The sequence below is a fragment of the Eptatretus burgeri genome, chromosome 2 (assembly GCF_056783735.1).
Source record: "Eptatretus burgeri isolate ZD-2024b chromosome 2, Ebu_testis_v1, whole genome shotgun sequence".
NCBI lineage: Eukaryota > Metazoa > Chordata > Myxini > Myxiniformes > Myxinidae > Eptatretus > Eptatretus burgeri.
The window spans coordinates 37,874,065-37,895,402 of NC_140962.1; the positions used below are offsets into that span (position 1 = coordinate 37,874,065).

Here is a 21,338-nt window from a genome sequence, read left to right on the forward strand (position 1 = left end):
AGGAGACTGCACACTTCTTTTAGCAATTCACTTTCAAGATTTCTTCCCTGGTCGGTGTGCAGCTCCTCCGGAGTCCTGTGCCGGCATATAAAACCTACAAAGGCCTGTGCCACTACCCCGGCTTCTTGGTTGGGAAGGGCATAGGCCTCCGGCCATTTCCTGAAGTAGTCCATAATTACGAAGATGTAACGGTTACCTTGGCGAGTGGGGGGCAGTGGCCCCAAGATGTCCATGGCCACTTTCTCAAGGGGGGCCCCAACTTGATGTAGTTGAAGCAGGGCCCTCATCCTCCACGCCGGTCCTTTTTTGGCAGTACAGGCGTCGCATGATCGACACCAGTTCTGTATATCGCGCCCCATATTGACCCAATAAAACCGCAGGCGGACCCGAGATGTTGTTTTTGTTTTGCTCAAATGGCCGCCGGAGTGGGTATCATGCACCTGGTCCAAAATATTGGTCTTAAATTGATCGGGGACTATCACGAGCCGGGAAGTTTTTTTCAGAGGGGATCTGCACCCACTTACGGTACAAGATGTTATCTCTCCTTGCCAAGGTTTTCCACTGAGCCCAATATGCCTTCATTGGCGCTCCGAAGGGGGTGACCTCCTCCCCGCTGGGTCTATCTACCCGGACCCACTCATACACTGGCCCTAACACGGGGTCTTCCTGCTGGGCCAAGCTCCACGCCAAATTGCCAAATTCCTCGTCCGCGGTTGGTGGCAAAACTGGGCCTACCACCCAGGCTGCACGAGCTTGGAACTTATGGGAGGTGTCCGCCAATTGGTCCCTGTCCTCGTGCCTCATGCAGAATTTACAGTTTTTTTTCCATACAAGGGCGTCGAGAGAGTGCATCGGCATTCCCATGAGCCTTACCGGCTCTATGGGCCACATTAAAATCGTACTGCTGCAACTTTCCCAACCACCTTGCAATTTGGCCTCCTGGTTCCTTGAACCGGAAGAGCCATTGCAAGGAGGAATGGTCATTTCGAACCAAAAACTTCCTCCCGTGCAGGTATGGGTGGAAATGACTCATGGCAGACAGCATAGCCAATAGCTCCTTGTGAGTGACGCAGTAATTTCATTCGGGCAACTCATGGCCCGACTGTAATATGCGATCACTCTTTCCACGCCCCCTGTGTTTGAAACAAGACTGCATCCAATCCTTCCTGGCTTGCATCCGTGTCCAGGGTAAACATCCTGTCATTGGTGGGGTATGCTAAAACGGGTGTGGATGTCAAACACCCCTTTAATTTGAGGAAGGCCTGATGGCATTCCTTTGTCCAGTTTAATTGCGACCCCTTCTCTGTAAGCCGGTGAAGGGGTCTGGCTCTGTCCGCAAATTTTGCCACAAAGCGCCGGTAGTAGGAGCAGAGACCCAAGAACCCCCATACCCATTTGATGTTACGAGATACAGGCCACTCCTCCACCGCTGTAATTTTACCTGGGTCGGTTTTCACCCCATCACGGCCTATTCCGTGTCCGAGATCGGCCACTTCTTTCACGAACAAAATGCACTTCCCTGGGCTCAACTTCAACCCTGCCTGCCTGAGGCACCCAAACACCTGGTTCAAATTGACTATGGCCTGGGGAAATGTTTTAGCGTGTACCAGGATGTCATCCAGGTACACCAGGCATGATTGCCATGGCATGCCGCCCAGCACACGCTCCATCAATCGTTCAAAGGTGGCGGGGGTGTTACACAAACCGAACGGCATTACAGTGAACTGATGGAGTCCCTTCCCTGTAGAAAATGCCGTTTTCTCCTTCCCCCGTCTTATCCATCTCCACCTGCCGATACCCACTCGAGGTCTAAAGTTGAGAACCATTTAGAGCCTGAAAAGGCGTCGAGGGTATCGTAAATTCTAGGCAGGGGATAGGAGTCTTTGAGTGTCACACTGTTAAGCTGGTGATAGTCAACGCAGAAACACATGGTCCCATCCTTCTTTTTAACAAACACAACCGGTGACATCCAAGGACTTCCCGAGGGTTCAATGACCCCTGCATTGAGTATCTTTTCTACCTGTTCATCAGCTTCCTCTCTCTTGCTCCAAGGGAGTCGTCGAGCAGGCTGACGGACAGGCCGGGCCCCACCGGTGTGGATATGATGTTTCACCAGGCCCGTGACCTGATAGTCAGGTTCACTATGTCAGTAAATTAATTTTCGTTCAAAATCTTGGTAGATGAGAAAACCTATACATTTTCGGAAACGTTATAACATGGAGAATCCCAAAATCAATGTTTACATTTACGGACATACCGCCGTGGCGGCCATTTTTGGATTTTCAAAATGGCGGCCATGCAGGTATGTCCGCAAATTGCCAAGGTTTTCCACTGAGCCCAGTATGCCTTCATTGGCGCTCCGAAGGGGGTGACCTTCCCATGTATTTTTAGATTCCCAAATGTATTTTTAGATTCCCCATGTCATAACGTTTTCGAAAATATATAGGTTTGCTAATCTACCAAGATTTTGAACGAAAATTAATTTACTGACATAGTGAACCTGACTAATCTCTAAGTCTTACTCACGTTGTTGTTCTTGTGGACTTTTTTGTTTCACACCGACAGTTTTCATCGAAACTTCCTGAAACTTGGCATATATATGTAGAAATACCCCGCGCAGACAGTAACCATCTCCGATTTTGAAAATTCCTCCGAGAAAAAAGTTATGACGTCAAAATATCTCCGCTAATGGAAATCGCCTAAAAAATTATCTCCGAAACTCGGCAAGCTTTTTGAATTCTGTTTTCGGGAATCGAACAGGGCATTAGCAGAGATGAATTACCGCACATATGATATATCACTATGACGTCATATCAATTTTTATGACGTCATTCCTATTTTTGACATTTTTTGTTTTTTGTTTCATTTGTTTTCACAGCCTACAGTTTTCATCGAAACTTCCTGAAACTTGGCATATATATGTAAAAATACCCTGCGCAGACAGTAACCATCTCCGATTTTGAAAATTCCTCCCAGAAAAAAAGTTATGACATCAAAATATCTCCACTAATGGAAATCGCCTAAAAAATTATGTCAAACTTGGCAAGCTTTTTGAATTCTGTTTGTGGGAATCGAACAGGGCATTAGCAGAGATGAATTACCGCACATATGATACATCACTATGACGTCATATCAATTTTTATGACGTCATTCCTATTTTTTGACATTTTTTTCACAACCCAGAGTTTTCATCGGATCTTCGTGAAACTTGTCATGTATATGCAGAAAGCCCATGCGCAGGCAGTAACCATCTCCGATTTTGGAAATTCTTCCTAGAAAAAAAGTTGACGTCATAATATCACCGCTAATGGAAATCTCCTATGCCATTATCTCCGAAACTCGGCAAGCTGTTTGAATTTTGTTTGCGGGAATTAAGCCAGGCATTAGCACAGATAACACAGGTCTGCGGCCAGAAAATTGTTTCATATTTATTGGGTGAATTTGATCAATTTTTACCTGCTGATTTCAAAAATGACAAAAGAAATTATCCTGTCACGTATAGTTTCTTCACAAAATCGATCATTGCGTTTTACCAGTGTGCCCGAGTTTGATTATTGTGTTTTACTATTTTATCCTCATGTAATATCCCCTTTCTCTAATCCCATTACCTTTTCTTTACAGATCTGTACATGATTGGAAACAATAATGGCTTCTAGAGGATGTGCAACTTGCCCGGACAAATTTTGTCACATTTGTGGCGAGTTTATGATTAAGAAACGTCAGAGATACATTACTTACTTTCTTAAAAAAAAATCTTTCTATGACTACTTTGGTGTGAAATTAGGAGACCAAGATAAGACATGGGCTCCTCATAAGTTCTGCTCAATTTGTGTTGAACTCAGACAATGGACAAAATGTACAAAGAAGCCTTTTCGTTTTGGGGTTCCAATGATATGGAGAGAGCCTAAAATCACAGTGATGACTGCTACTTTTGCTCATGCAAAGTACAAGGACACATTTCAAAGAGTGTGAAAAACATTGTTTGTCCAAATCTCCCGTCTGCATTGCGACCTGTTGCCCATGGACCAGATGTTCCAGTCCCATCACCACCAGGAAACCTTGAAGACATACACTTGAGTTCTGAGTCAGAAAGCAGCAATAGCAATGATGATGTTGACTTCAATAGTGGTAAAAGTGAAGAACCTCAACTATTCAACCAGTGTGAATTAAATAATCCAGTGAGGGACTTGGGACTTGCAAAGGTGTCAGCAGAGCTTTTAGGCTCCAGACTTGAATCCAAGAGTCTTTTAGCTCCTGGTGCATCATTCTCTTGGTATCGTAACCGAGAAAACAGGTGTCAGGTCAGGTGAGATCTGTGACCTGCTACAGCTACCATGTAAACCTGTATTAACCTGTTCCATGGTCGGGTTGTCGGCGACTAAACCGTCTCCCCCACCAGGTTTTCTGGTGAGGAGGGTGTTTGGATATGGACACCCAGCAGGATTAAAAACAAAACCTGTCAAAGGGCGGAGGAGCTCCTTGTGAGCCAACGGCCATCCATATCTAGTGCCCAACTGTGTCTGCGGACGTCTTCCTGCAGTTGGGTTACTTTTTTATTAGGAGGTTGGTGGCAGGATTTGCACTCCGGCTACCGTAAAACCCTTCATTACGCAAAAAAAAATGAAAACCCACTCCGTGGGAGTACCTCCTGTGCAGCTCAACGGATGATGGGATTGGGGCAAAGCCTACGGGACCCCCAATCTTTGATGATAGGAGGGAAACCACGGGGTAACATCCCTGGGTCAGATTGTGGGAGAGTGTGTCAGAGTGGTGCTGAGGTGTCGTCCACCAGACGGCGGTCTCCTTGGGTTAACCTGAGGCGGTCCCTTCGGGTGGGTGCCTGGAATGTCCTATCCCGAAGAGAGGATGATCACCTGTCTCTGTTATCATCTGAGCTCAAGCGTTTGGACATTGGGATTGCAGCTCTCTCTGAGGTTCGGAGACCGGATTGCGGCGAGATAATGGTGGGTGGTTACACCTACTATTGGTCTGGTCGCTCTGATGGTTACCATACCCAAGGAGTTGCTGAAGCTGTGTCCAATAAGCTGACCCCAATGATAATTGAGGTAACACCGGTCAACGAGCGTATTATGAGATTAAGGATTCGTCACTCCTTAGGTGTCATTTCCCTGGTCTCTGTTTATGCTCCGACTGAGGCGAGTGATCTCACCGTGAAGGATGCATTCTACGCCACGCTCGAGTCTGTGGTTGATCAGTGCCCCAGACGAGATACACTTCTAGTCTTGGGGGATTTCAATGCATCGACTGGAACTGATAGGGATGGTAATGAGGTGTGTGTTGGTCCCCATGGGTCAGGAACTATGAACCAGAATAGCACTAAGTTCCTTGACTTTGCAAGAAGTCATGGACTTAGGGTGGCCGGTTCATGGTTTCAGCGCCCACAAGCTCATCGCTGGACTTGGTATTCCAACGCTGGCAGTGCGGCAAAGGAGATTGACCATGTTCTCATTGACGGTCGTTGGAGGATGATCCAGAACTGCAGGGTCTACCGGAGTGCTCAGTTCCTCAATACTGACCACAGGCTTGTTGTAGCAACTCTAAAGCTGCACCTTAAATCTGGAGAATGGTACCATCCCAGCCTAGGCTGGATGTTGGCAAGCTCAGGGACGAGAGAGTAGCTGAGGAGTTTGCGAACAGGCTGAGTGGACACTTGGGGGTCTGGGTGCTTTGGGGGGTCCTGCAGAGTTGTGGAGTGCCTTCAAGACCACCATCCTTGATGTTGCCGGTGGATGTCTTGGAGCTCACCGCAGAGCAAAGAAGAATTTTGTCTCTCAAGGGACACTGGATACCATTGACCAGAGTCGCAGGGCCAGGCTGAATGGCAGAGCTGAGCTGTTCAGGGAGCTGAGGCGTAAAACCGTACGTGCACTGAGGGTGGACAAGGAGGCCTATGTGCGAGGAATCTGTGAGGGGGTAGAGCATCACCTGTGGTCAGGTGATTCTCGTCCCGCTTACAGGGGAATTCGCGCATTGCGTTCATCCAAGCCCATCCCTCGGAGCACTGCAGTTAGAGCAGAGAGTGGTAGGCTCTTCACAGAGGAGTCTGAAGTGAAGGCCCGCTGAGCCGGTTACTTTGTGCGGTTGTACCAGGCCGATCCCCCAGCTGTCGAGTTGGACGTCAAGGGTGTTACAACCCCTGTTTCTGACCCTCAAATCAACTGTGGTCCACCTCCACTTGTGGAAACATGGGCTGCGGTGAACCAGTTGAAACGGGGCAAAGCTCCAGGGATCTGTGGCATCCATGCTGAACTTCTCAAGGCTGGTGGAAATGCTGCACTCGTGTCGTTGCATGCAGTTTTGTGCTCTGCCTGGAACACAGGCATCATCCCAACTGATTGGAAGAGGGGCCTTGTTGTTACTCTCTGGAAAGGGAAGAGTGATCGCCAAGACTGCAACAACTACCGAGGGGTGACGCTGCTCTCAGTGCCGGGCAAGGTCTTTGCTCGGATAATTCTTGATAGGGTTCGCCACCATCTGCTTGAGCACCAGCGTCCAGAGCAGTCAGGCTTTACACCAAAGAGGTCAACGATTGACCATATACTTGCTCTTCATGTCCTCACCGAATGCAGACGAGAGTTTCGGCAGGGGCTGCTTGCAGCCTATGTTGATCTCTGTAAAGCGTTCGATTCAGTGAATCGGGATGTCCTCTGGAGGATTCTTGGTCTTCGTGGGGTGCCACCAAAACTGATCGATCTGATGTCTGAACTCTACTCTGGTACTGAGAGTGCTGTGAAGTGTGGTGGTACCATCTCTGACTTATTTCCAGTTGTTACTGGAGTTCGTCAGGGGTGTGTAATGGCCCCCACACTTTTCAGCACTTATATGGACCGGATTTTAGGGAAGATGTCGGAGAGATCAAGCTGCGGTGCATCATTTGGGAATGTCAAGATCTCGGACCTTGATTTTGCAGATGATGCAGTCATCTTTGCGGAGACTTTAGATATCCTTTTGGGGGCCCTCGAGGTGCTGAATTAGGAATCGGAGCCGCTGGGATTACGGGTTTCTTGCGTCAAAACTAAGATCCAGGCTTTCGGTGACATCTTGGATGCTGCTGTCCTGTCTGTGTCTGTTTGTGGTGAGGATGTTGAGGTCATGGAGAGATTCACCTACCTTGGCAGTGATATTCATGTCTCTGCTGGCTGTGAGTCAGAGGTCAATAGACCTCTGGGTCAGGCCTGGGGAGTCATGGACTCACTGGATCATGGGGTGTGGCACTGCTGGCACCTGTGCATGGGGGGATGAAAGTCTGAATCTTCAGGTCCTTGGTGCTTCCAGTCTTGTTCTATGGATGCGAGACTTGGACTCTGACCAAGGATCTGAGACGGAGACTTAATTCCTTTGGTACCAGGTCTCTTTGGAGAATCCTTGGCTATCGCTGGTCGGATTTTGTGTCCAACGAGCGGTTGCTGAGAGAGACTCGGATGAGATTTGTTACTTGCATAGTCCGTGAGCGTTAGTTGCGGCTGTATGGACATGTGGCTCGTTTTCCTGACGCTGATCCTGCTCACCAGATTCTCTCAGCGAGGGAGTCTCATGAGTGGAGGAGGCCAGTGGGCCGACCACGTGCCTCGTGGTTGCAGCAGGTTGACCATCATCTCAAGGAGATGGGGATGGGGCTGGCATCTGCCTGGGGAATGGCCAGACGGAGGCCCCTGGAGTACCGGCGGAAAGTCGACGCAGCGACGCGCTGTTCTGGCACATGCTCCCAATACTTGACCTGCAACCGAGAAAAAGTGTTTGTTCCGTATTTTGCTCAAGAAAATGATTTGGTTTATTGTACAGATCCATCAGGACTAATAGAAAAGTTTGGCATAAGTTACAGCCCTGATGAATGGAGACTTTATTGACTCTTCAAAGAGAAGTCTTAAAGCAGTTCTTTTGCATCATGGTAATAAATATGCTGCCATCCCTGTTGGACACTCAGTGATCATGAAGGAGACACATGAAAATTTGCTGTTACTCTTAAACATGATTAAATACAAAGATCACAACTGGATGATTTGCGGTGACTTGAAGATAATTTGCATGTTACTTGGACAACAGTCAGGCTACACAAAGTTTCCTTGTTTCTTGTGTGAGTGTGATAGTAGAGCCAGGGACCTCCATTGGTCTCAAAAACAATGACCAAGTAGGGATACGCTTTCACCAGGGACAAAGAACATCCTTCAAGAAAGCTTGGTGAATCCGAAAAGGGTTCTTTTGCCTCCTCGACATATAAAACTTGGCCTGATGAAGCAATTTGTAAAAGCTTTGCCACAGGATGCAGAACGTTTCAAGTATTTGTGTAGTAAGTTTCCTGCTCTTTCAGATGCCAAGGTTGAAGAGGGTGTATTTGTTGGACCAGATAGAAGAAAACTCGTGAAGGATGAAAATTTTGAAAACTCTCTTCGTGATCCTGAAAAAGATGCATGGATTAGTTTGAAAGATGTGATGAAGAACTGCTTGTGTAATTACAAGGATCCAAACTACAAAGACATTGTGGGAAGAATGCTAGAAAAGTTTGAGGCCTTAGGATGTAAAATGAGCCTTAAAGTTCATTTCCTACATGCCCATTTGGATTACTTTCCGGAAAATCGAGGGGATGTGAGTGGAGAACAAGAGGAAAGGTTTCATCAAGATATGAAGGAGATGGAAAGAAGATATCAGGGAAGATGGAATGTCAGTATGATGGCTGACTACTGCTGGATGTTGCATCGTGAAAGTCCACCAAATGCTCACAAACGAAAAAGTTCCAGGTGTCGTTTTCAAGTGAGAAAGAAGAGATTTTGAGGTGCTGAACCTAAAAAATGATTGGAGCACTTGTAAAGAATCTATCGTCTTACTTTTTAATTGCATTTGTGCCATTTCTCTTTGCTAAATAGAGTACCAAATTTATTTTTATTCGTTTCATTTTGTCTTACCATATGGGAAATTACCTAAAATTCTTGTACCTTTGATCATCAATTTGTAAGAAAACCTTATGTGATGGAGAAAAACTGTTTTGATATTTCGAATTAGCACCCCAAAATATATATGAAGTAACATAAAATTATCAAAACTATTTTTAAAAAGTTCCATTTTGCAGATCTGTGATAATTTATCGCAAACCTGATACATCACAATGACGTCATATTCGTTTTTATGACGTCATCATAAAGAGGACGAGGATCTTAGCTCATTCGAGCTTGTTTTTTTTTCCTGCATTGTAATGGTTTGTTCATATGTGCGACGTTTTCTTGTGGTACTTGTTCACACAGAGGTCTCTTGATTATTCCCTCAATTTTTGCTCATGATTCTGCAAAAACATCATTGATAATGGCTTGCAGGATGTGCACACTTGCCTCTTAGTTGTCTTATCTTGGTTCGAATTGCGACCCACCTATAAACTGTCATCTCAATGTTTCACAGGCAGGGTGATTTATCAGTGTGTGTGTGTGTGTGTGTGTGTGTGTGTGTGTGTGTGTGTGTGTGTGTGTGTGTGTGTGTGTGTGTGTGTGTGTGTGTGTGTGTGTGCCGTCCCGAGGATGGACGTTAAACTGGGAATCCCGTCTGCTGCAGTGGTTGGTGGACGTTGGCACCCTGAACAAAAAATTCCTGCCCTAATTTACAGGAGGCGGAGGAGAAGAAGAAAAAGATGTTCTTTAAACTGTTCCAACTCGAGGGGGAGCACTCGGTAGAGTGCAAAACCTCCGCCGACAATACTGCTGGGTCACTTAAGTGAACCTGATATCCTATTCATTGTAGGTCAAAACGGATCAGACTCTACTGAACCACGATTGAATAAACTAAACTAGATCGACGCGCATGTAGAAATGCCAAAAAAATAAATAAAAAAAGTCGAAATTTTTTTGAAAAAAAAAGTTGCAAAATTTGTTTTTTTTTTCTCGAACAAATTTTTTTTGGGGGGGGGTTGGAAATCACTTAAAACATGTAGAAATGTAAAAAAAAATTCAAATATTTTTCAAATAAAATCAAAATTTTTTGAAAAAAGTTGCAAAATTTTATTTTTTTTCTCCAACAAATTTTTTTTGGGGGGGGGTTGGAAATCACTTAAAACATGTAGAAATGCAAAAACAAAAATTCAAATATTTTTCAAATAAAATCGAAATTTTTTTGAAAAACGTTGCAAAAATTTTTTTTTCCTCCAACAATTTTTTTGGGGGTTGGAAATCACTTAAAACATGTAGAAATGCAAAAAAAAATTAAAATATTTTTCAAATAAAATCGAATTTAATTTTGAAAAAAAGTTGCAAAATTGTTTTTTTTCTCTAACAATTTTTTTTTTGGTTGGAAATCACTTAAAACATGGATTGCAAAAGAAAATTAAAATATTTTTCAAATAAAATCGAATTTTTTTTTGAAAAAAAGTTGCAAAATTGTTTTTTTTTCTCTCTAACAATTTTTTTTTGGTTGGAAATCACTTAAAACATGGATTGCAAAAAAAAATTAAAATATTTTTCAAATAAAATCGAATTTTTTTTTGAAAAAAAGTTGCAAAATTGTTTTTTTTTCTCTCTAACAATTTTTTTTTGGTTGGAAATCACTTAAAACATGGATTGCAAAAAAAAATTAAAATATTTTTCAAATAAAATCGAATTTTTTTTGAAAAAAAGTTGCAAAATTGTTTTTTTTCTCTCTAACAATTTTTTTTTTGGTTGGAAATCACTTAAAACATGGATTGCAAAAAAAAATTAAAATATTTTTCAAATAAAATCGATTTTTTTTTGAAAAAAAGTTGCAAAATTGTTTTTTTTCTCTAACAATTTTTTTTTTGGTTGGAAATCACTTAAAACATGTAGAAATACAAAAACAAAAATTCAACTATTTTTTCAAATTGGCCGCCACATTGGACTTTGGACCAAGTCCGAAATCTAATGGCATGATCCTTGGACGATACCTAACCCCCCCACCAAGTTTCGTCGAAATCCGTCGAGGAGTTTTTCCGTAATACTGTTCACAAACAGACAGGGGTGAAAACAGTAACCTCCGTCTATCTTCGATGGCGGAGGTTAATGAATGTTTCTCAAATCCCTTTAGAATCTACGAGATGAAAGTAAAATTGCTGAGCATTTTTTTTATTCCAGTAAATTCGCAGTCGTTTGATTGGAGGAAGGCAAATATTAGAATCATATTTATCCGTTCGCAGGAACACTACCGCTAACTACAACACCAAGTTTTTCCAAAACGAACAAGAAAGGAAAACCATCTTCCGGAGCACAGTCAAGTCTTTCCGCAATTACCGTTTCAGAACAACAAAAGGAAACGTTCTACACGATCGAATCGATTTGTTGTCTCATTCCTTTATTTGGCCTTTTTTTAATTGTTATTTATCTTATTCCTTGTTGTCTTCACTCAATCTCCCGCCCTTTCACTTTCCTCCTCTTGCTCTTTCAGTTCGAGCATCTATTCCCATGTCGCCGTGTTGTCTGTGCTTCCGCATTTCACCTGGGACTCTTCCGGGAGCTGCTTCACCCGTTCACGTGGAAGTACCCGGGGGTCGGCGATGTCTGACCGCTTATCTCAGTCTCGAGAAGGGGACGACCTGAGCGCGGGAGACCTAGGGGAGGGTCTCGGTCGGAAACCGGGATCCGTGTCCGAGCCGTGGGACGGACGGTGGCCACCAAGCGATGGACACAGGCGAACCCTGAACTGTAAGTTTGAAAAGTTGGGTGAGCTTCCATTTTTTATGATTCGCTGCACTTTCTCTTTGTGTTCGTGTTACTTCGTTTGATTTTTTTTGTTGTTGTTGTTTCTGCTCTATATGTCGTATTTTAAAAAGGTTTCGGAGCCGCGAAACATTTCTCGATCGGTGTTTGGGAAACATTAATTGTGCATTCACCTGTTGGGCGTGGCAGCGCGTACCTGACATTATAAATACGTTTGATTCAAGACGTTCAAACTACAATAACGACTATAACTAGAGGGGGAGCACTCGGGAGAGTGCAAAACCTCCGCCGCCAATACTGCTGGGTCACTCAAGTGAACCTTATATCTTATTCATTAAATATGATGTCAACAGTGCTGAGAGTTATAGTTCTTTTCTCCATTTTTTTTTGGGGGGGGGGGGGTTGGAAATCACTTAAAACATGTAAAAATGCAAAAAAAAAAATCGAAATTTTGTTGAAAAAAAGTTGCAAAAATTTTTTTTCTCCAACAATTTTTTTTTGGGGGGGGGGGTTGGAAATCACTTAAAACATGTAGAAATGCAAAAAAAATTTCCCCTTTTTTGGGGGGGGGTAACAATTTTTTTGGGGGGGGTTGGAAATCACTTAAAACATGTAGAAATGCAAAAAAATTTCCCCCTTTTTTGGGGGGGGGTAACAATGTTTTTTGGCGGGGGATTGGAAATCACTTAAAACATGTAAAAATGCAAAAAAAAATTTTCTCAAACAATTTTTTGTGGGGGGGGTTGGAAATCACTTAAAATATGTAGAAATGCAAAAAAAATTTTTCTCGAACAATTTTTTTTGGGGGGGGGGTTGGAAATCACTTAAAATATGTAGAAATGCAAAAAAAATTTCTGTAACAATTCTTTTTAGGGGGTAACAATTTTTGGGGGGGGGTTGGAAATCACTTAAAACATGTAGAAATGCAAAAAAAAAAATCTTTTTTTGGGGGGGGGTAACAATTTTTTTGGCGGGGGGGTTGGAAATCACTTAAAACATGTAGAAATGCAAAAAAAAAAATTTCTCTAACAATATTTTTTGGGGGGGGGACCAAGTCCAAAATTTAATGGCATGATCCTTGGACCATACCTAACCCCCCCCCCCACCAAGTTTCATCGAAATCAGTCGAGGAGTTTTTCCGTAATACTGTTCACAAACAAACAAACAAACAAACAGAAAGGGGTGAAAACAGTAACCTCCATCCATCTTCGAAGATGACGGAGGTTAACAACTCGAACTGCTCCTGAAAACTCCGAGCTGTGATGCCCGTTCCAATGACGATGCCATCCTATGACGTCATCATTGTTGGTTGATGCCAAGAGCTGCCACTTTTAACCGTGAGCAGTGATGCTGGGAACACACTGCTCGTGCCATTGACGGTGTCATCCGACGAAGTCATTTTTATTACCTCCGCCACTGAAGGTGAAGGAGGTTATGTTTTCACCCCTTTCTTTCTGTCTGTTTGTTTGTCTGTGTCCAGGATATTTAAAAAAGTTGTGGACAGGTTGGGTGTGTGACAAGGACGAAGTGATTCGATTTTGCTGAAGATCCGGATCCGACTAACAATTATTTTTTTCGTGATTCTTCACCATTGAGAGATTGGACCAAAAATGATATAGAGCACGATATCTCAAAAATTTGGAGACATGTTGGGTGTGTGGCAAGGATGAATTGATTCAATTTTGGTGAAGATCCGAATTATTTATCCGAAACTTATTGAACTTTTAATGTGATTCTTCACCGTTGAGAGATCGGGCCAAAAACGATATTGGTACTACATAGCTTGAAATATAATAACTCTATTGCGCCCGATATGTTCTCGTGAATCAGGCATGAGATGGCGAAGGTATGCGCTCTACCGAGTGCCCTTCTCGTTATACTGTTTCTCATGTCCAGTCGATCCCAAGAATTGCTGCTTATAATTGTGAGCAATGATGCTGTGGACAACGCCATCAATTCCAATGCCGATGCCATTCCACGCTGCCCATTCCAACACGATGCCTTCCCACGCTGCACTTTCCAATGCCGATGCCATTCCACGCTGCCCATTCCAACACGATGCCTTCCCACGCTGCCCTTTCCAATGACGATGCCATTCCACGCTGCCCATTCCAACACGATGCCTTCTCACGCTGCACTTTCCAATGCCGATGCCATTCCACGCTGCACATTCCAACACGATGCCTTCCTACGCTGCACTTTCCAATGCCGATGCCATTGCACGCTGCCCATTCCAACACAATGCCTTCCCACGCTGCACTTTCCAATGCCGATGCCTTCCCACGCTGCCCTTTCCAATGACGATGCCATTCCATGCTGCCCATTCCAACACAATGCCTTCCCACGCTGCCCTTTCCAATGACGATGCCATTCCACGCTGCCCATTCCAACACGATGCCTTCCCACGCTGCACTTTCCAATGCCGATGCCATTCCACGCTGCCCATTCCAACACGATGCCTTCCCACGATGCCATTCCACGCTGCCCATTCCAACACGATGCCTTCCTACGCTGCCCTTTCCAATGACGATGCCATTCCACGCTGCCCATTCCAACATGATGCCTTCCCACGCTGCACTTTCCAATGCCGATGCCATTCCACGCTGCCCATTCCAACACGATGCCTTCCCACGCTGCCCTTTCCAATGACGATGCCATTCCACGCTGCCCATTCCAACACGATGCCTTCTCACGCTGCACTTTCCAATGCCGATGCCATTCCACGCTGCACATTCCAACACGATGCCTTCCTACGCTGCACTTTCCAATGCCGATGCCTTCCCACGCTGCCCTTTCCAATGACGATGCCATTCCATGCTGCCCATTCCAACACAATGCCTTCCCACGCTGCCCTTTCCAATGACGATGCCATTCCACGCTGCCCATTCCAACACGATGCCTTCCCACGCTGCACTTTCCAATGCCAATGCCATTCCACGCTGCCCATTCCAACACGATGCCTTCCCACGATGCCATTCCACGCTGCCCATTCCAACACGATGCCTTCCTACGCTGCCCTTTCCAATGACGATGCCATTCCACGCTGCCCATTCCAACACAATGCCATTCCACGCTGCCCATTCCAACACGATGCCTTCTCACGCTGCACTTTCCAATGCCGATGCCATTCCACGCTGCCAATTCCAACACGATGCCTTCCCACGCTGCACTTTCCAATGCCGATGCCATTCCACGCTGCCCATTCCAACACGATGCCTTCTCACGCTGCACTTTGAAATGACGATGCCATTCCACGCTGCCCATTCCAACACGATGCCTTCTCACGCTGCACTTTGAAATGACGATGCCATTCCACGCTGCCCATTCCAACACGATGCCTTCTCACGCTGCACTTTGAAATGACGATGCCATTCCACGCTGCCCATTCCAACACGATGCCTTCCCACGCTGCACTTTCCAATGCCGATGCCATTCCACGCTGCCCATTCCAACACGATGCTTTCCCACGCTGCACTTTCCAATGCCGATGCCATTCTACACTGCCCATTCCAACACGATGCCTTCCCACGCTGCATTTTCCAATGCCGATGCCATTCCATGCTGCCCTTTCCAATGACGATGCCATTCCACGCTGCCCATTCGAACACTATGCCTTCCCACGCTGCACTTTCCAATGCCGATGCCATTCCACGCTGCCCATTCCAACACGATGCCTTCCCACGCTGCATTTTCCAATGCCGATGCCATTCCACGCTGCCCATTCCAACACGATGCCTTCTCACGCTGCACTTTGAAATGACGATGCCATTCCACGCTGCCCATTCCAACACGATGCCTTCTCACGCTGCACTTTGAAATGACGATGCCATTCCACGCTGCCCATTCCAACACGATGCCTTCTCACGCTGCACTTTGAAATGACGATGCCATTCCACGCTGCCCATTCCAACACGATGCCTTCCCACGCTGCACTTTCCAATGCCGATGCCATTCCACGCTGCCCATTCCAACACGATGCTTTCCCACGCTGCACTTTCCAATGCCGATGCCATTCTACACTGCCCATTCCAACACGATGCCTTCCCACGCTGCATTTTCCAATGCCGATGCCATTCCATGCTGCCCTTTCCAATGACGATGCCATTCCACGCTGCCCATTCGAACACTATGCCTTCCCACGCTGCACTTTCCAATGCCGATGCCATTCCACGCTGCCCATTCCAACACGATGCCTTCCCACGCTGCATTTTCCAATGCCGATGCCATTCCACGCTGCCCATTCCAACACGATGCCTTCTCACGCTGCCCATTCCAACACGATGCCTTCCCACGCTGCCCTTTCCAATGACTATGCCATTCCACGCTGCCCATTCCAACACGATGCCTTCTCACGCTGCACTTTCCAATGCCGATGCCATTCCACGCTGCCCTTTCCAACACGATGCCTTCCCACGCTGCCCTTTCCAATGACAATGCCATTCCACGCTGCCCATTCCAACACGATGCCTTCTCACGCTGCCCATTCCAACACAATGCCTTCCCACGCTGCCCTTTCCAATGACTATGCCATTCCAAAACGATGCCATTCCACGCTGCCCATTCCAACACAATGCCTTCCCACGCTGCCCTTTTCAATGACTATGCCATTCCACGCTGCCCATTCCATCATGATGCTTTCCCACGCTGCCCTATCCAATGTAGTCCATCAGCGACATGGCCAAATTCTGGAAATTGCTACCATGAGAGCGCACCAGATTTTTTTTAGTCATTTTCTGTTACCTATATCTATCTGTAACTCAAAACAGCATAATGGACATTTGTGGAGAGTAGCTTAGTTTCTGTACAGCTAAATGTGGGAGAGAGGGGTAGAAAACCAGAAAAAAGAAGACTACGAGGAACATGTTTAAAAGTACAAACTTTATCAGACCATTGAAAATTGTTTCTGAGACTCATCCATCGTTCATTATAAAATGTACCGTTATCAAAACGTGTTAGACCTCAAACTAATATACATTGTGAAGTTTTCTCAGAGATTTGAACCATAATTAACTGATTATTCTATTGTTGACACAAACAGCACAACAGGTTTCATACTTGCTGTTTTCATACACACATTTCCTCACATACTTCATGTACATGACTTATTTATATTCAGGACACAAATATGATAATTACAGAGCTAAATCTTTCCTATAGTTGCCTTCAGTAAACCAAAGATCACTATAGCAAGAATAACATTAAATTGACATGGTGACAAACAATATGATATCTTTCAAGTACATTTTATTGGAAAGTCATTGTGATACATACACTTCTCTTCCCAGACATAGTAGTTCAAAGTAATGCACGATCAAAATAAAACGTATACTTCCAGTATAAATCCATGAATCGGACAATACTAAACATCATATACAGTTCACATCTGTTCATTCATAATCACTCTCTCAATTGTCAGAATCCGTGAAGTCATCATTTTCCTCATGATCCTTCATGTTGTCACATGTTTGTAGGCTGCAGGCATCTGTGCACTTCAAGCCATTCACCATGCACTGACAAGATGGCAACTGGCAGCTTCCCTTGTACTTTCAAGACAGGAACTCCAGGACAACATCTGGGGCTATGGGACCAGTCATCCAGTTGACTGCGAGCTGTCCCACTTCATCCAAGGTCCACCCATTACTGCCAATATGATTTTGTATGCTGGGCTTGCTGGTTAGTGATCTCTGCCAAATGGCTGCTTGGTAGTTTGCCCTCACAGCGTGCATCTTCAGGCAATCCTTGCATGGAGGCAACTGCGAAGAGTCTAGGTTTCCGTCCTTGATTCTGAATAATTGGTACCACATTTCATTGACTTCTGAGTTGTCTGTCTGAGCCACGTAAAGACGACAAGTGAACACCTCCAGATTTGTCATTAATTCTGCAGACAATGTCCAATCGTGCCCTAGTTTTCTGAATGCTTCTTGGAACTGGACTTTCTCCTTCAGAAGTTTCAGAGCAGCCAATTTTCCTCGTCCACTGAATGCGCTGACGCTATCGCATCCAGTGAAGGCATGAAACCCAAGCAAGGAGGCACATATGCATTCTGACCAATGGCATCAGCTACTTTCGTTACATCGATATACCTTATTCTGGTTGCAGATCCACATTTGATATACATGGCACGGTCAATCCTGCTTTGGAATACCGAGCACAAAGAGACAGACAGTATCTAGTTCTTCCAACTTTGAATCGGACACACTGTGTCCCAATCGGTTCAAAACTCTGATCAGTTCCGCGTTGTCAGTTAGATGAGTCAGGCGAATAGCTTGATGATTAATGAAAATAGTGTCCCTTGTGTGCTTGAACAACATCATGTATGATTCTTGTTCTGCTTCTTGGTCGGCCACATCTTCGTTTGCCAGAGTTGCAGTCACAGCTTTGGGTTTCTCATCCCTCGTGTAATTTCTGTAACAGGTCTTATGATAGTGGGCCTCTGCTGCCACGAGTTCACGTGATGTTATGGCCAGAATTTTGTTGTCAAATTGCCTAATGGCTGCTTGTCGAACCTTGTCATCAGCACGGAGCTCGAAAGACTGCATGAGTGGTTCACGGGTTTTGGATCCCGTGATGTATTTGGTTTTCTTGTCACAGAAAATACAAATTTTATCCATAACACGAGATGAACTAGGGCCATCACGCAAGGATTTCCAGGGATCTGTGCCAGCAGAAGAGTCTTCTTTGGATGAAAGGCTGGCAAGTGTTTTCTTGTGAGTGAAAGAAGAACGACAGTTTCTATGATACCATAGTTTTGAGTCATAATCACATTTACAGAGATTAAGGATGGCATCAAAGCTTTGTATCCTGGCAGCATTCTGAAGCGCTTCTATGGACTGTGGATCCTTTGGGTTGGTGAGCTCACTGATTGGCGCACTTACTGCACAGATTATACAAGTCCTCTCCTCAACATGAGGCCTTTTGGGTGACTTCTGAGTTGCATCCATTATTTATTCACCTGCAATGATACAGAATAGAGCAATTATTTATCAATTGGAGATATAACTATAAATGCATATATTTTTCGTCTTTGTTAAGTGTCACTTGTGGCATAGCTGTGTGGCTTCGAAGTCAATTTCTAAGGTTAATCGGAAGAAGATATGAATTACCTTAAATAATCATACACACGCTTACAAAACTATATTTGTCAAATTGAACTTCAATAATGCATTAGAAAGGAAAAAGGTTTATCATACCCAGCGTTGTGAATCTCAGCTCCCTGGATCTCATCTTGTCACTCTCTGAGGGATTCATGTTAGTGAACACGAGATTAATAATGTTATTAGGATTAATGCTTATAATTTAAATATCACCTAAATAACAACCTTTACTAGGATGATTTTCATAATGCTAAGAATTGTTCCTGAAGCTTTTTCATAATCATATCTAAAGTGGACCTCAATGCCTATCCAATGCTTTCAGGACCCAACTTAGGCTCTAAATTATCAAATTGTGAGAAAAAACGCTTTGTCAACCAAACATACCTTGTTCACATGCACACAATAGAAAACAACTCATAAAACAAGTGGTTTTTTTTGTCTTTATTCAAAACATGTTTCATGGAATGTGCAATTTTTGAGGCTCAATTTGGCACCCGCTTCGCCATAAAATCATGATATCTTTAAAGTCCCATACAAAACTTGAGCTACTCTAATGAGAAGTCCATCATACTGTTTTGTTATGTCCATGGGCATACACATAAGATAAAACAAACAAAGTCTGGTGCCCTCTCATGGAAGCAATTTTTGGATGGGCTCATGCACTAATGACGATGCCATTCCACGCTGCCCATTCCAATGACGATGCCATTCCACGCTGCCCATTCCAACACGATGCCTTCCCACGCTGCCATTTCCAATGACGACGCCATTCTCTGGCAATGCCATCCCATGCTACCTGTTCCAATAATTATGTCATCCTATTTCGTCATTTTTATCAAACTATATTTCTCATGGCTGGTCAATCCCTTGAACTAACACTTGTAACTGCAAGCAGTGATTTATTATTATTTTTTTTTTTTAATTTTTAATTTTTTACGTGGGCGCTTACAAAATCGTGAGCCACGAGGAATAAAGTCGATTGAGCATGACATCATAGTTCACATGGTTTGGCCAGCCATATTGCATCAAAGGAAAACATTTTAAAATAGTTTTCTCTGTAACCACTCTCCGACTGATGCAAAACTTCAAAAACAAATCATCTACGACCCATGGGAGGGGAAAAAGGTTTGATAACGATATCGTAGGTCACATGGTTTGGTCACCACATTGGATCGAACAAAAACCTTAATTTCTTAATTGCTAAGCCATGCTTCCAGCATATTCCTGTAGAACAGGGGGACCGATGTTGTATCAAAGCCAAGCTTCTTAAGTAAGCAGTGAGCAAAAGCTTTCCATGGAACATGTGTATACAATATCCTGCATAATGAAAGGAGGTGAAAAGCCATCACTTTACTCATGAAATCAGTCAACCCCTATACACTTTCTGTACACGTGCAACTGGAACCAGTGCTTCCCCCCTCCCCCTCCCCCTCCAAAAAAAAGTAAATAGAAATATTTGAAAGTTGAAAAAATAAAGCTGGGGATTCGTGCCTTAACTTATGCACCAGCATTGAAGCCGCAAGATTGTTTATTACCAGGGTTCGACCCCGATAAGAGATCTGACTCGGTAAACCCTTCCATTTAGAAGCCACTGCTCAATTTTTGTTAGCGATTCCCAGTTCTTCAAAACAAAATCCAGAGTGCTGAGAGAGACCTCTAGGTAGTATTGTTATGGATTCGGCGTCACTTAACAGCACCGCCGTCTCCGGGGTTATAACGCCGGCTAGTCTGGCACAGGTCTCGGGTCACGTGTCTCAGATCACGATACCAAAGTACACCTGGGCCTTTCTAGTTTGGGAAATAGACCCAGCCACAGACTGGGTTTGTCAGAGACCGAGCGAAGTCTGCCAGTCCGTAGCCCGTTTGGTTTTAAATACAAATCGAGCGGATTGTTCCTCAGCACGGCCCGAATAAACTCAAGGCGGCAACTTTCATATGAATCAGCCAGATTTATTGGGGACACATCGGGGAAACACAACACAAGAAAAACATTCACGAACGTTATCATTCATCTATAACCCGCTCTCAACTAGGGAGCTACAGATACGGGTTTCGAAGGGGGCCCTAGCGAAATAAACCTTAGACAACATGCAGACAAGACACGGAGTACTTGGTAATGCCTCATGGACGAGAGGAAAAGTGTCGAAGGCACGAATGTGGCTCATGAGAAGCCGATGTCAACGGATTTGAGCGCCCAAGCTCGAGCAAGATGGCGGCAACGCACTCCTTTTGTCTCACCGCTCACGCACCAGCCTCGGCGCGTTCAGCCCCTGTAAGGTCGACGGCACAAGACAGTCAGTTCTATTGTGGGTTCCAGCTGGTTTCTCCAAGGTCCAGTATGCGAATCCAGGCCTGGCCTGTTCACCAGACTAGGCCAAATCTGGGTGTTGGGCTCCGCAGGCGAACCGATGGGATGGAAAGACGTGTTAAGCCGTGCAGTGAGTAAGGACAGTCAGAGGCTCCGTGACTGGACTCCGGGTGAACCTGTTGATGACCTCCTCATAAAGTCAATCGCCGACTCGCACAAGCCGTTCCCAGACCGACAAAGCAGCCAGTTCCTTTCGGGGCGGGCCTTTTC

At 44.8% G+C, this 21,338-nt stretch overlaps 2 protein-coding genes and 1 pseudogene across 2 annotated transcripts in view; 2 read left to right on the plus strand and 1 right to left on the minus strand.

Moving 5' to 3' along the window:
• The window catches only part of LOC147031832 (uncharacterized), a 63,451-nt pseudogene extending 54,661 nt beyond the window's left edge, over nucleotides 1-8,790 (plus strand).
• Nucleotides 8,791-11,214: 2,424 nt separating this feature from the next.
• The window catches only part of CCDC125 (coiled-coil domain containing 125), a 76,925-nt gene continuing 66,801 nt past the window's right edge, over nucleotides 11,215-21,338 (plus strand). The window contains exon 1 of the mRNA XM_085868150.1: nucleotides 11,215-11,651. Coding sequence (XP_085724276.1) covers nucleotides 11,504-11,651 — 148 coding nt within the window. The 5' untranslated portion in view covers nucleotides 11,215-11,503. The remainder of the gene's footprint in view (nucleotides 11,652-21,338) is intronic.
• LOC147031834 (uncharacterized) lies at nucleotides 16,894-19,120 on the minus strand. The gene is made up of 2 exons (XM_085868136.1): nucleotides 18,857-19,120; nucleotides 16,894-18,618 (listed from the first exon to the last, which is right to left on the minus strand). Exon 2 carries the CDS (start codon nucleotides 18,605-18,607, stop codon nucleotides 17,792-17,794), a length of 816 nt encoding a protein of 271 aa, XP_085724262.1. The 5' UTR covers nucleotides 18,608-18,618; nucleotides 18,857-19,120; the 3' UTR covers nucleotides 16,894-17,791.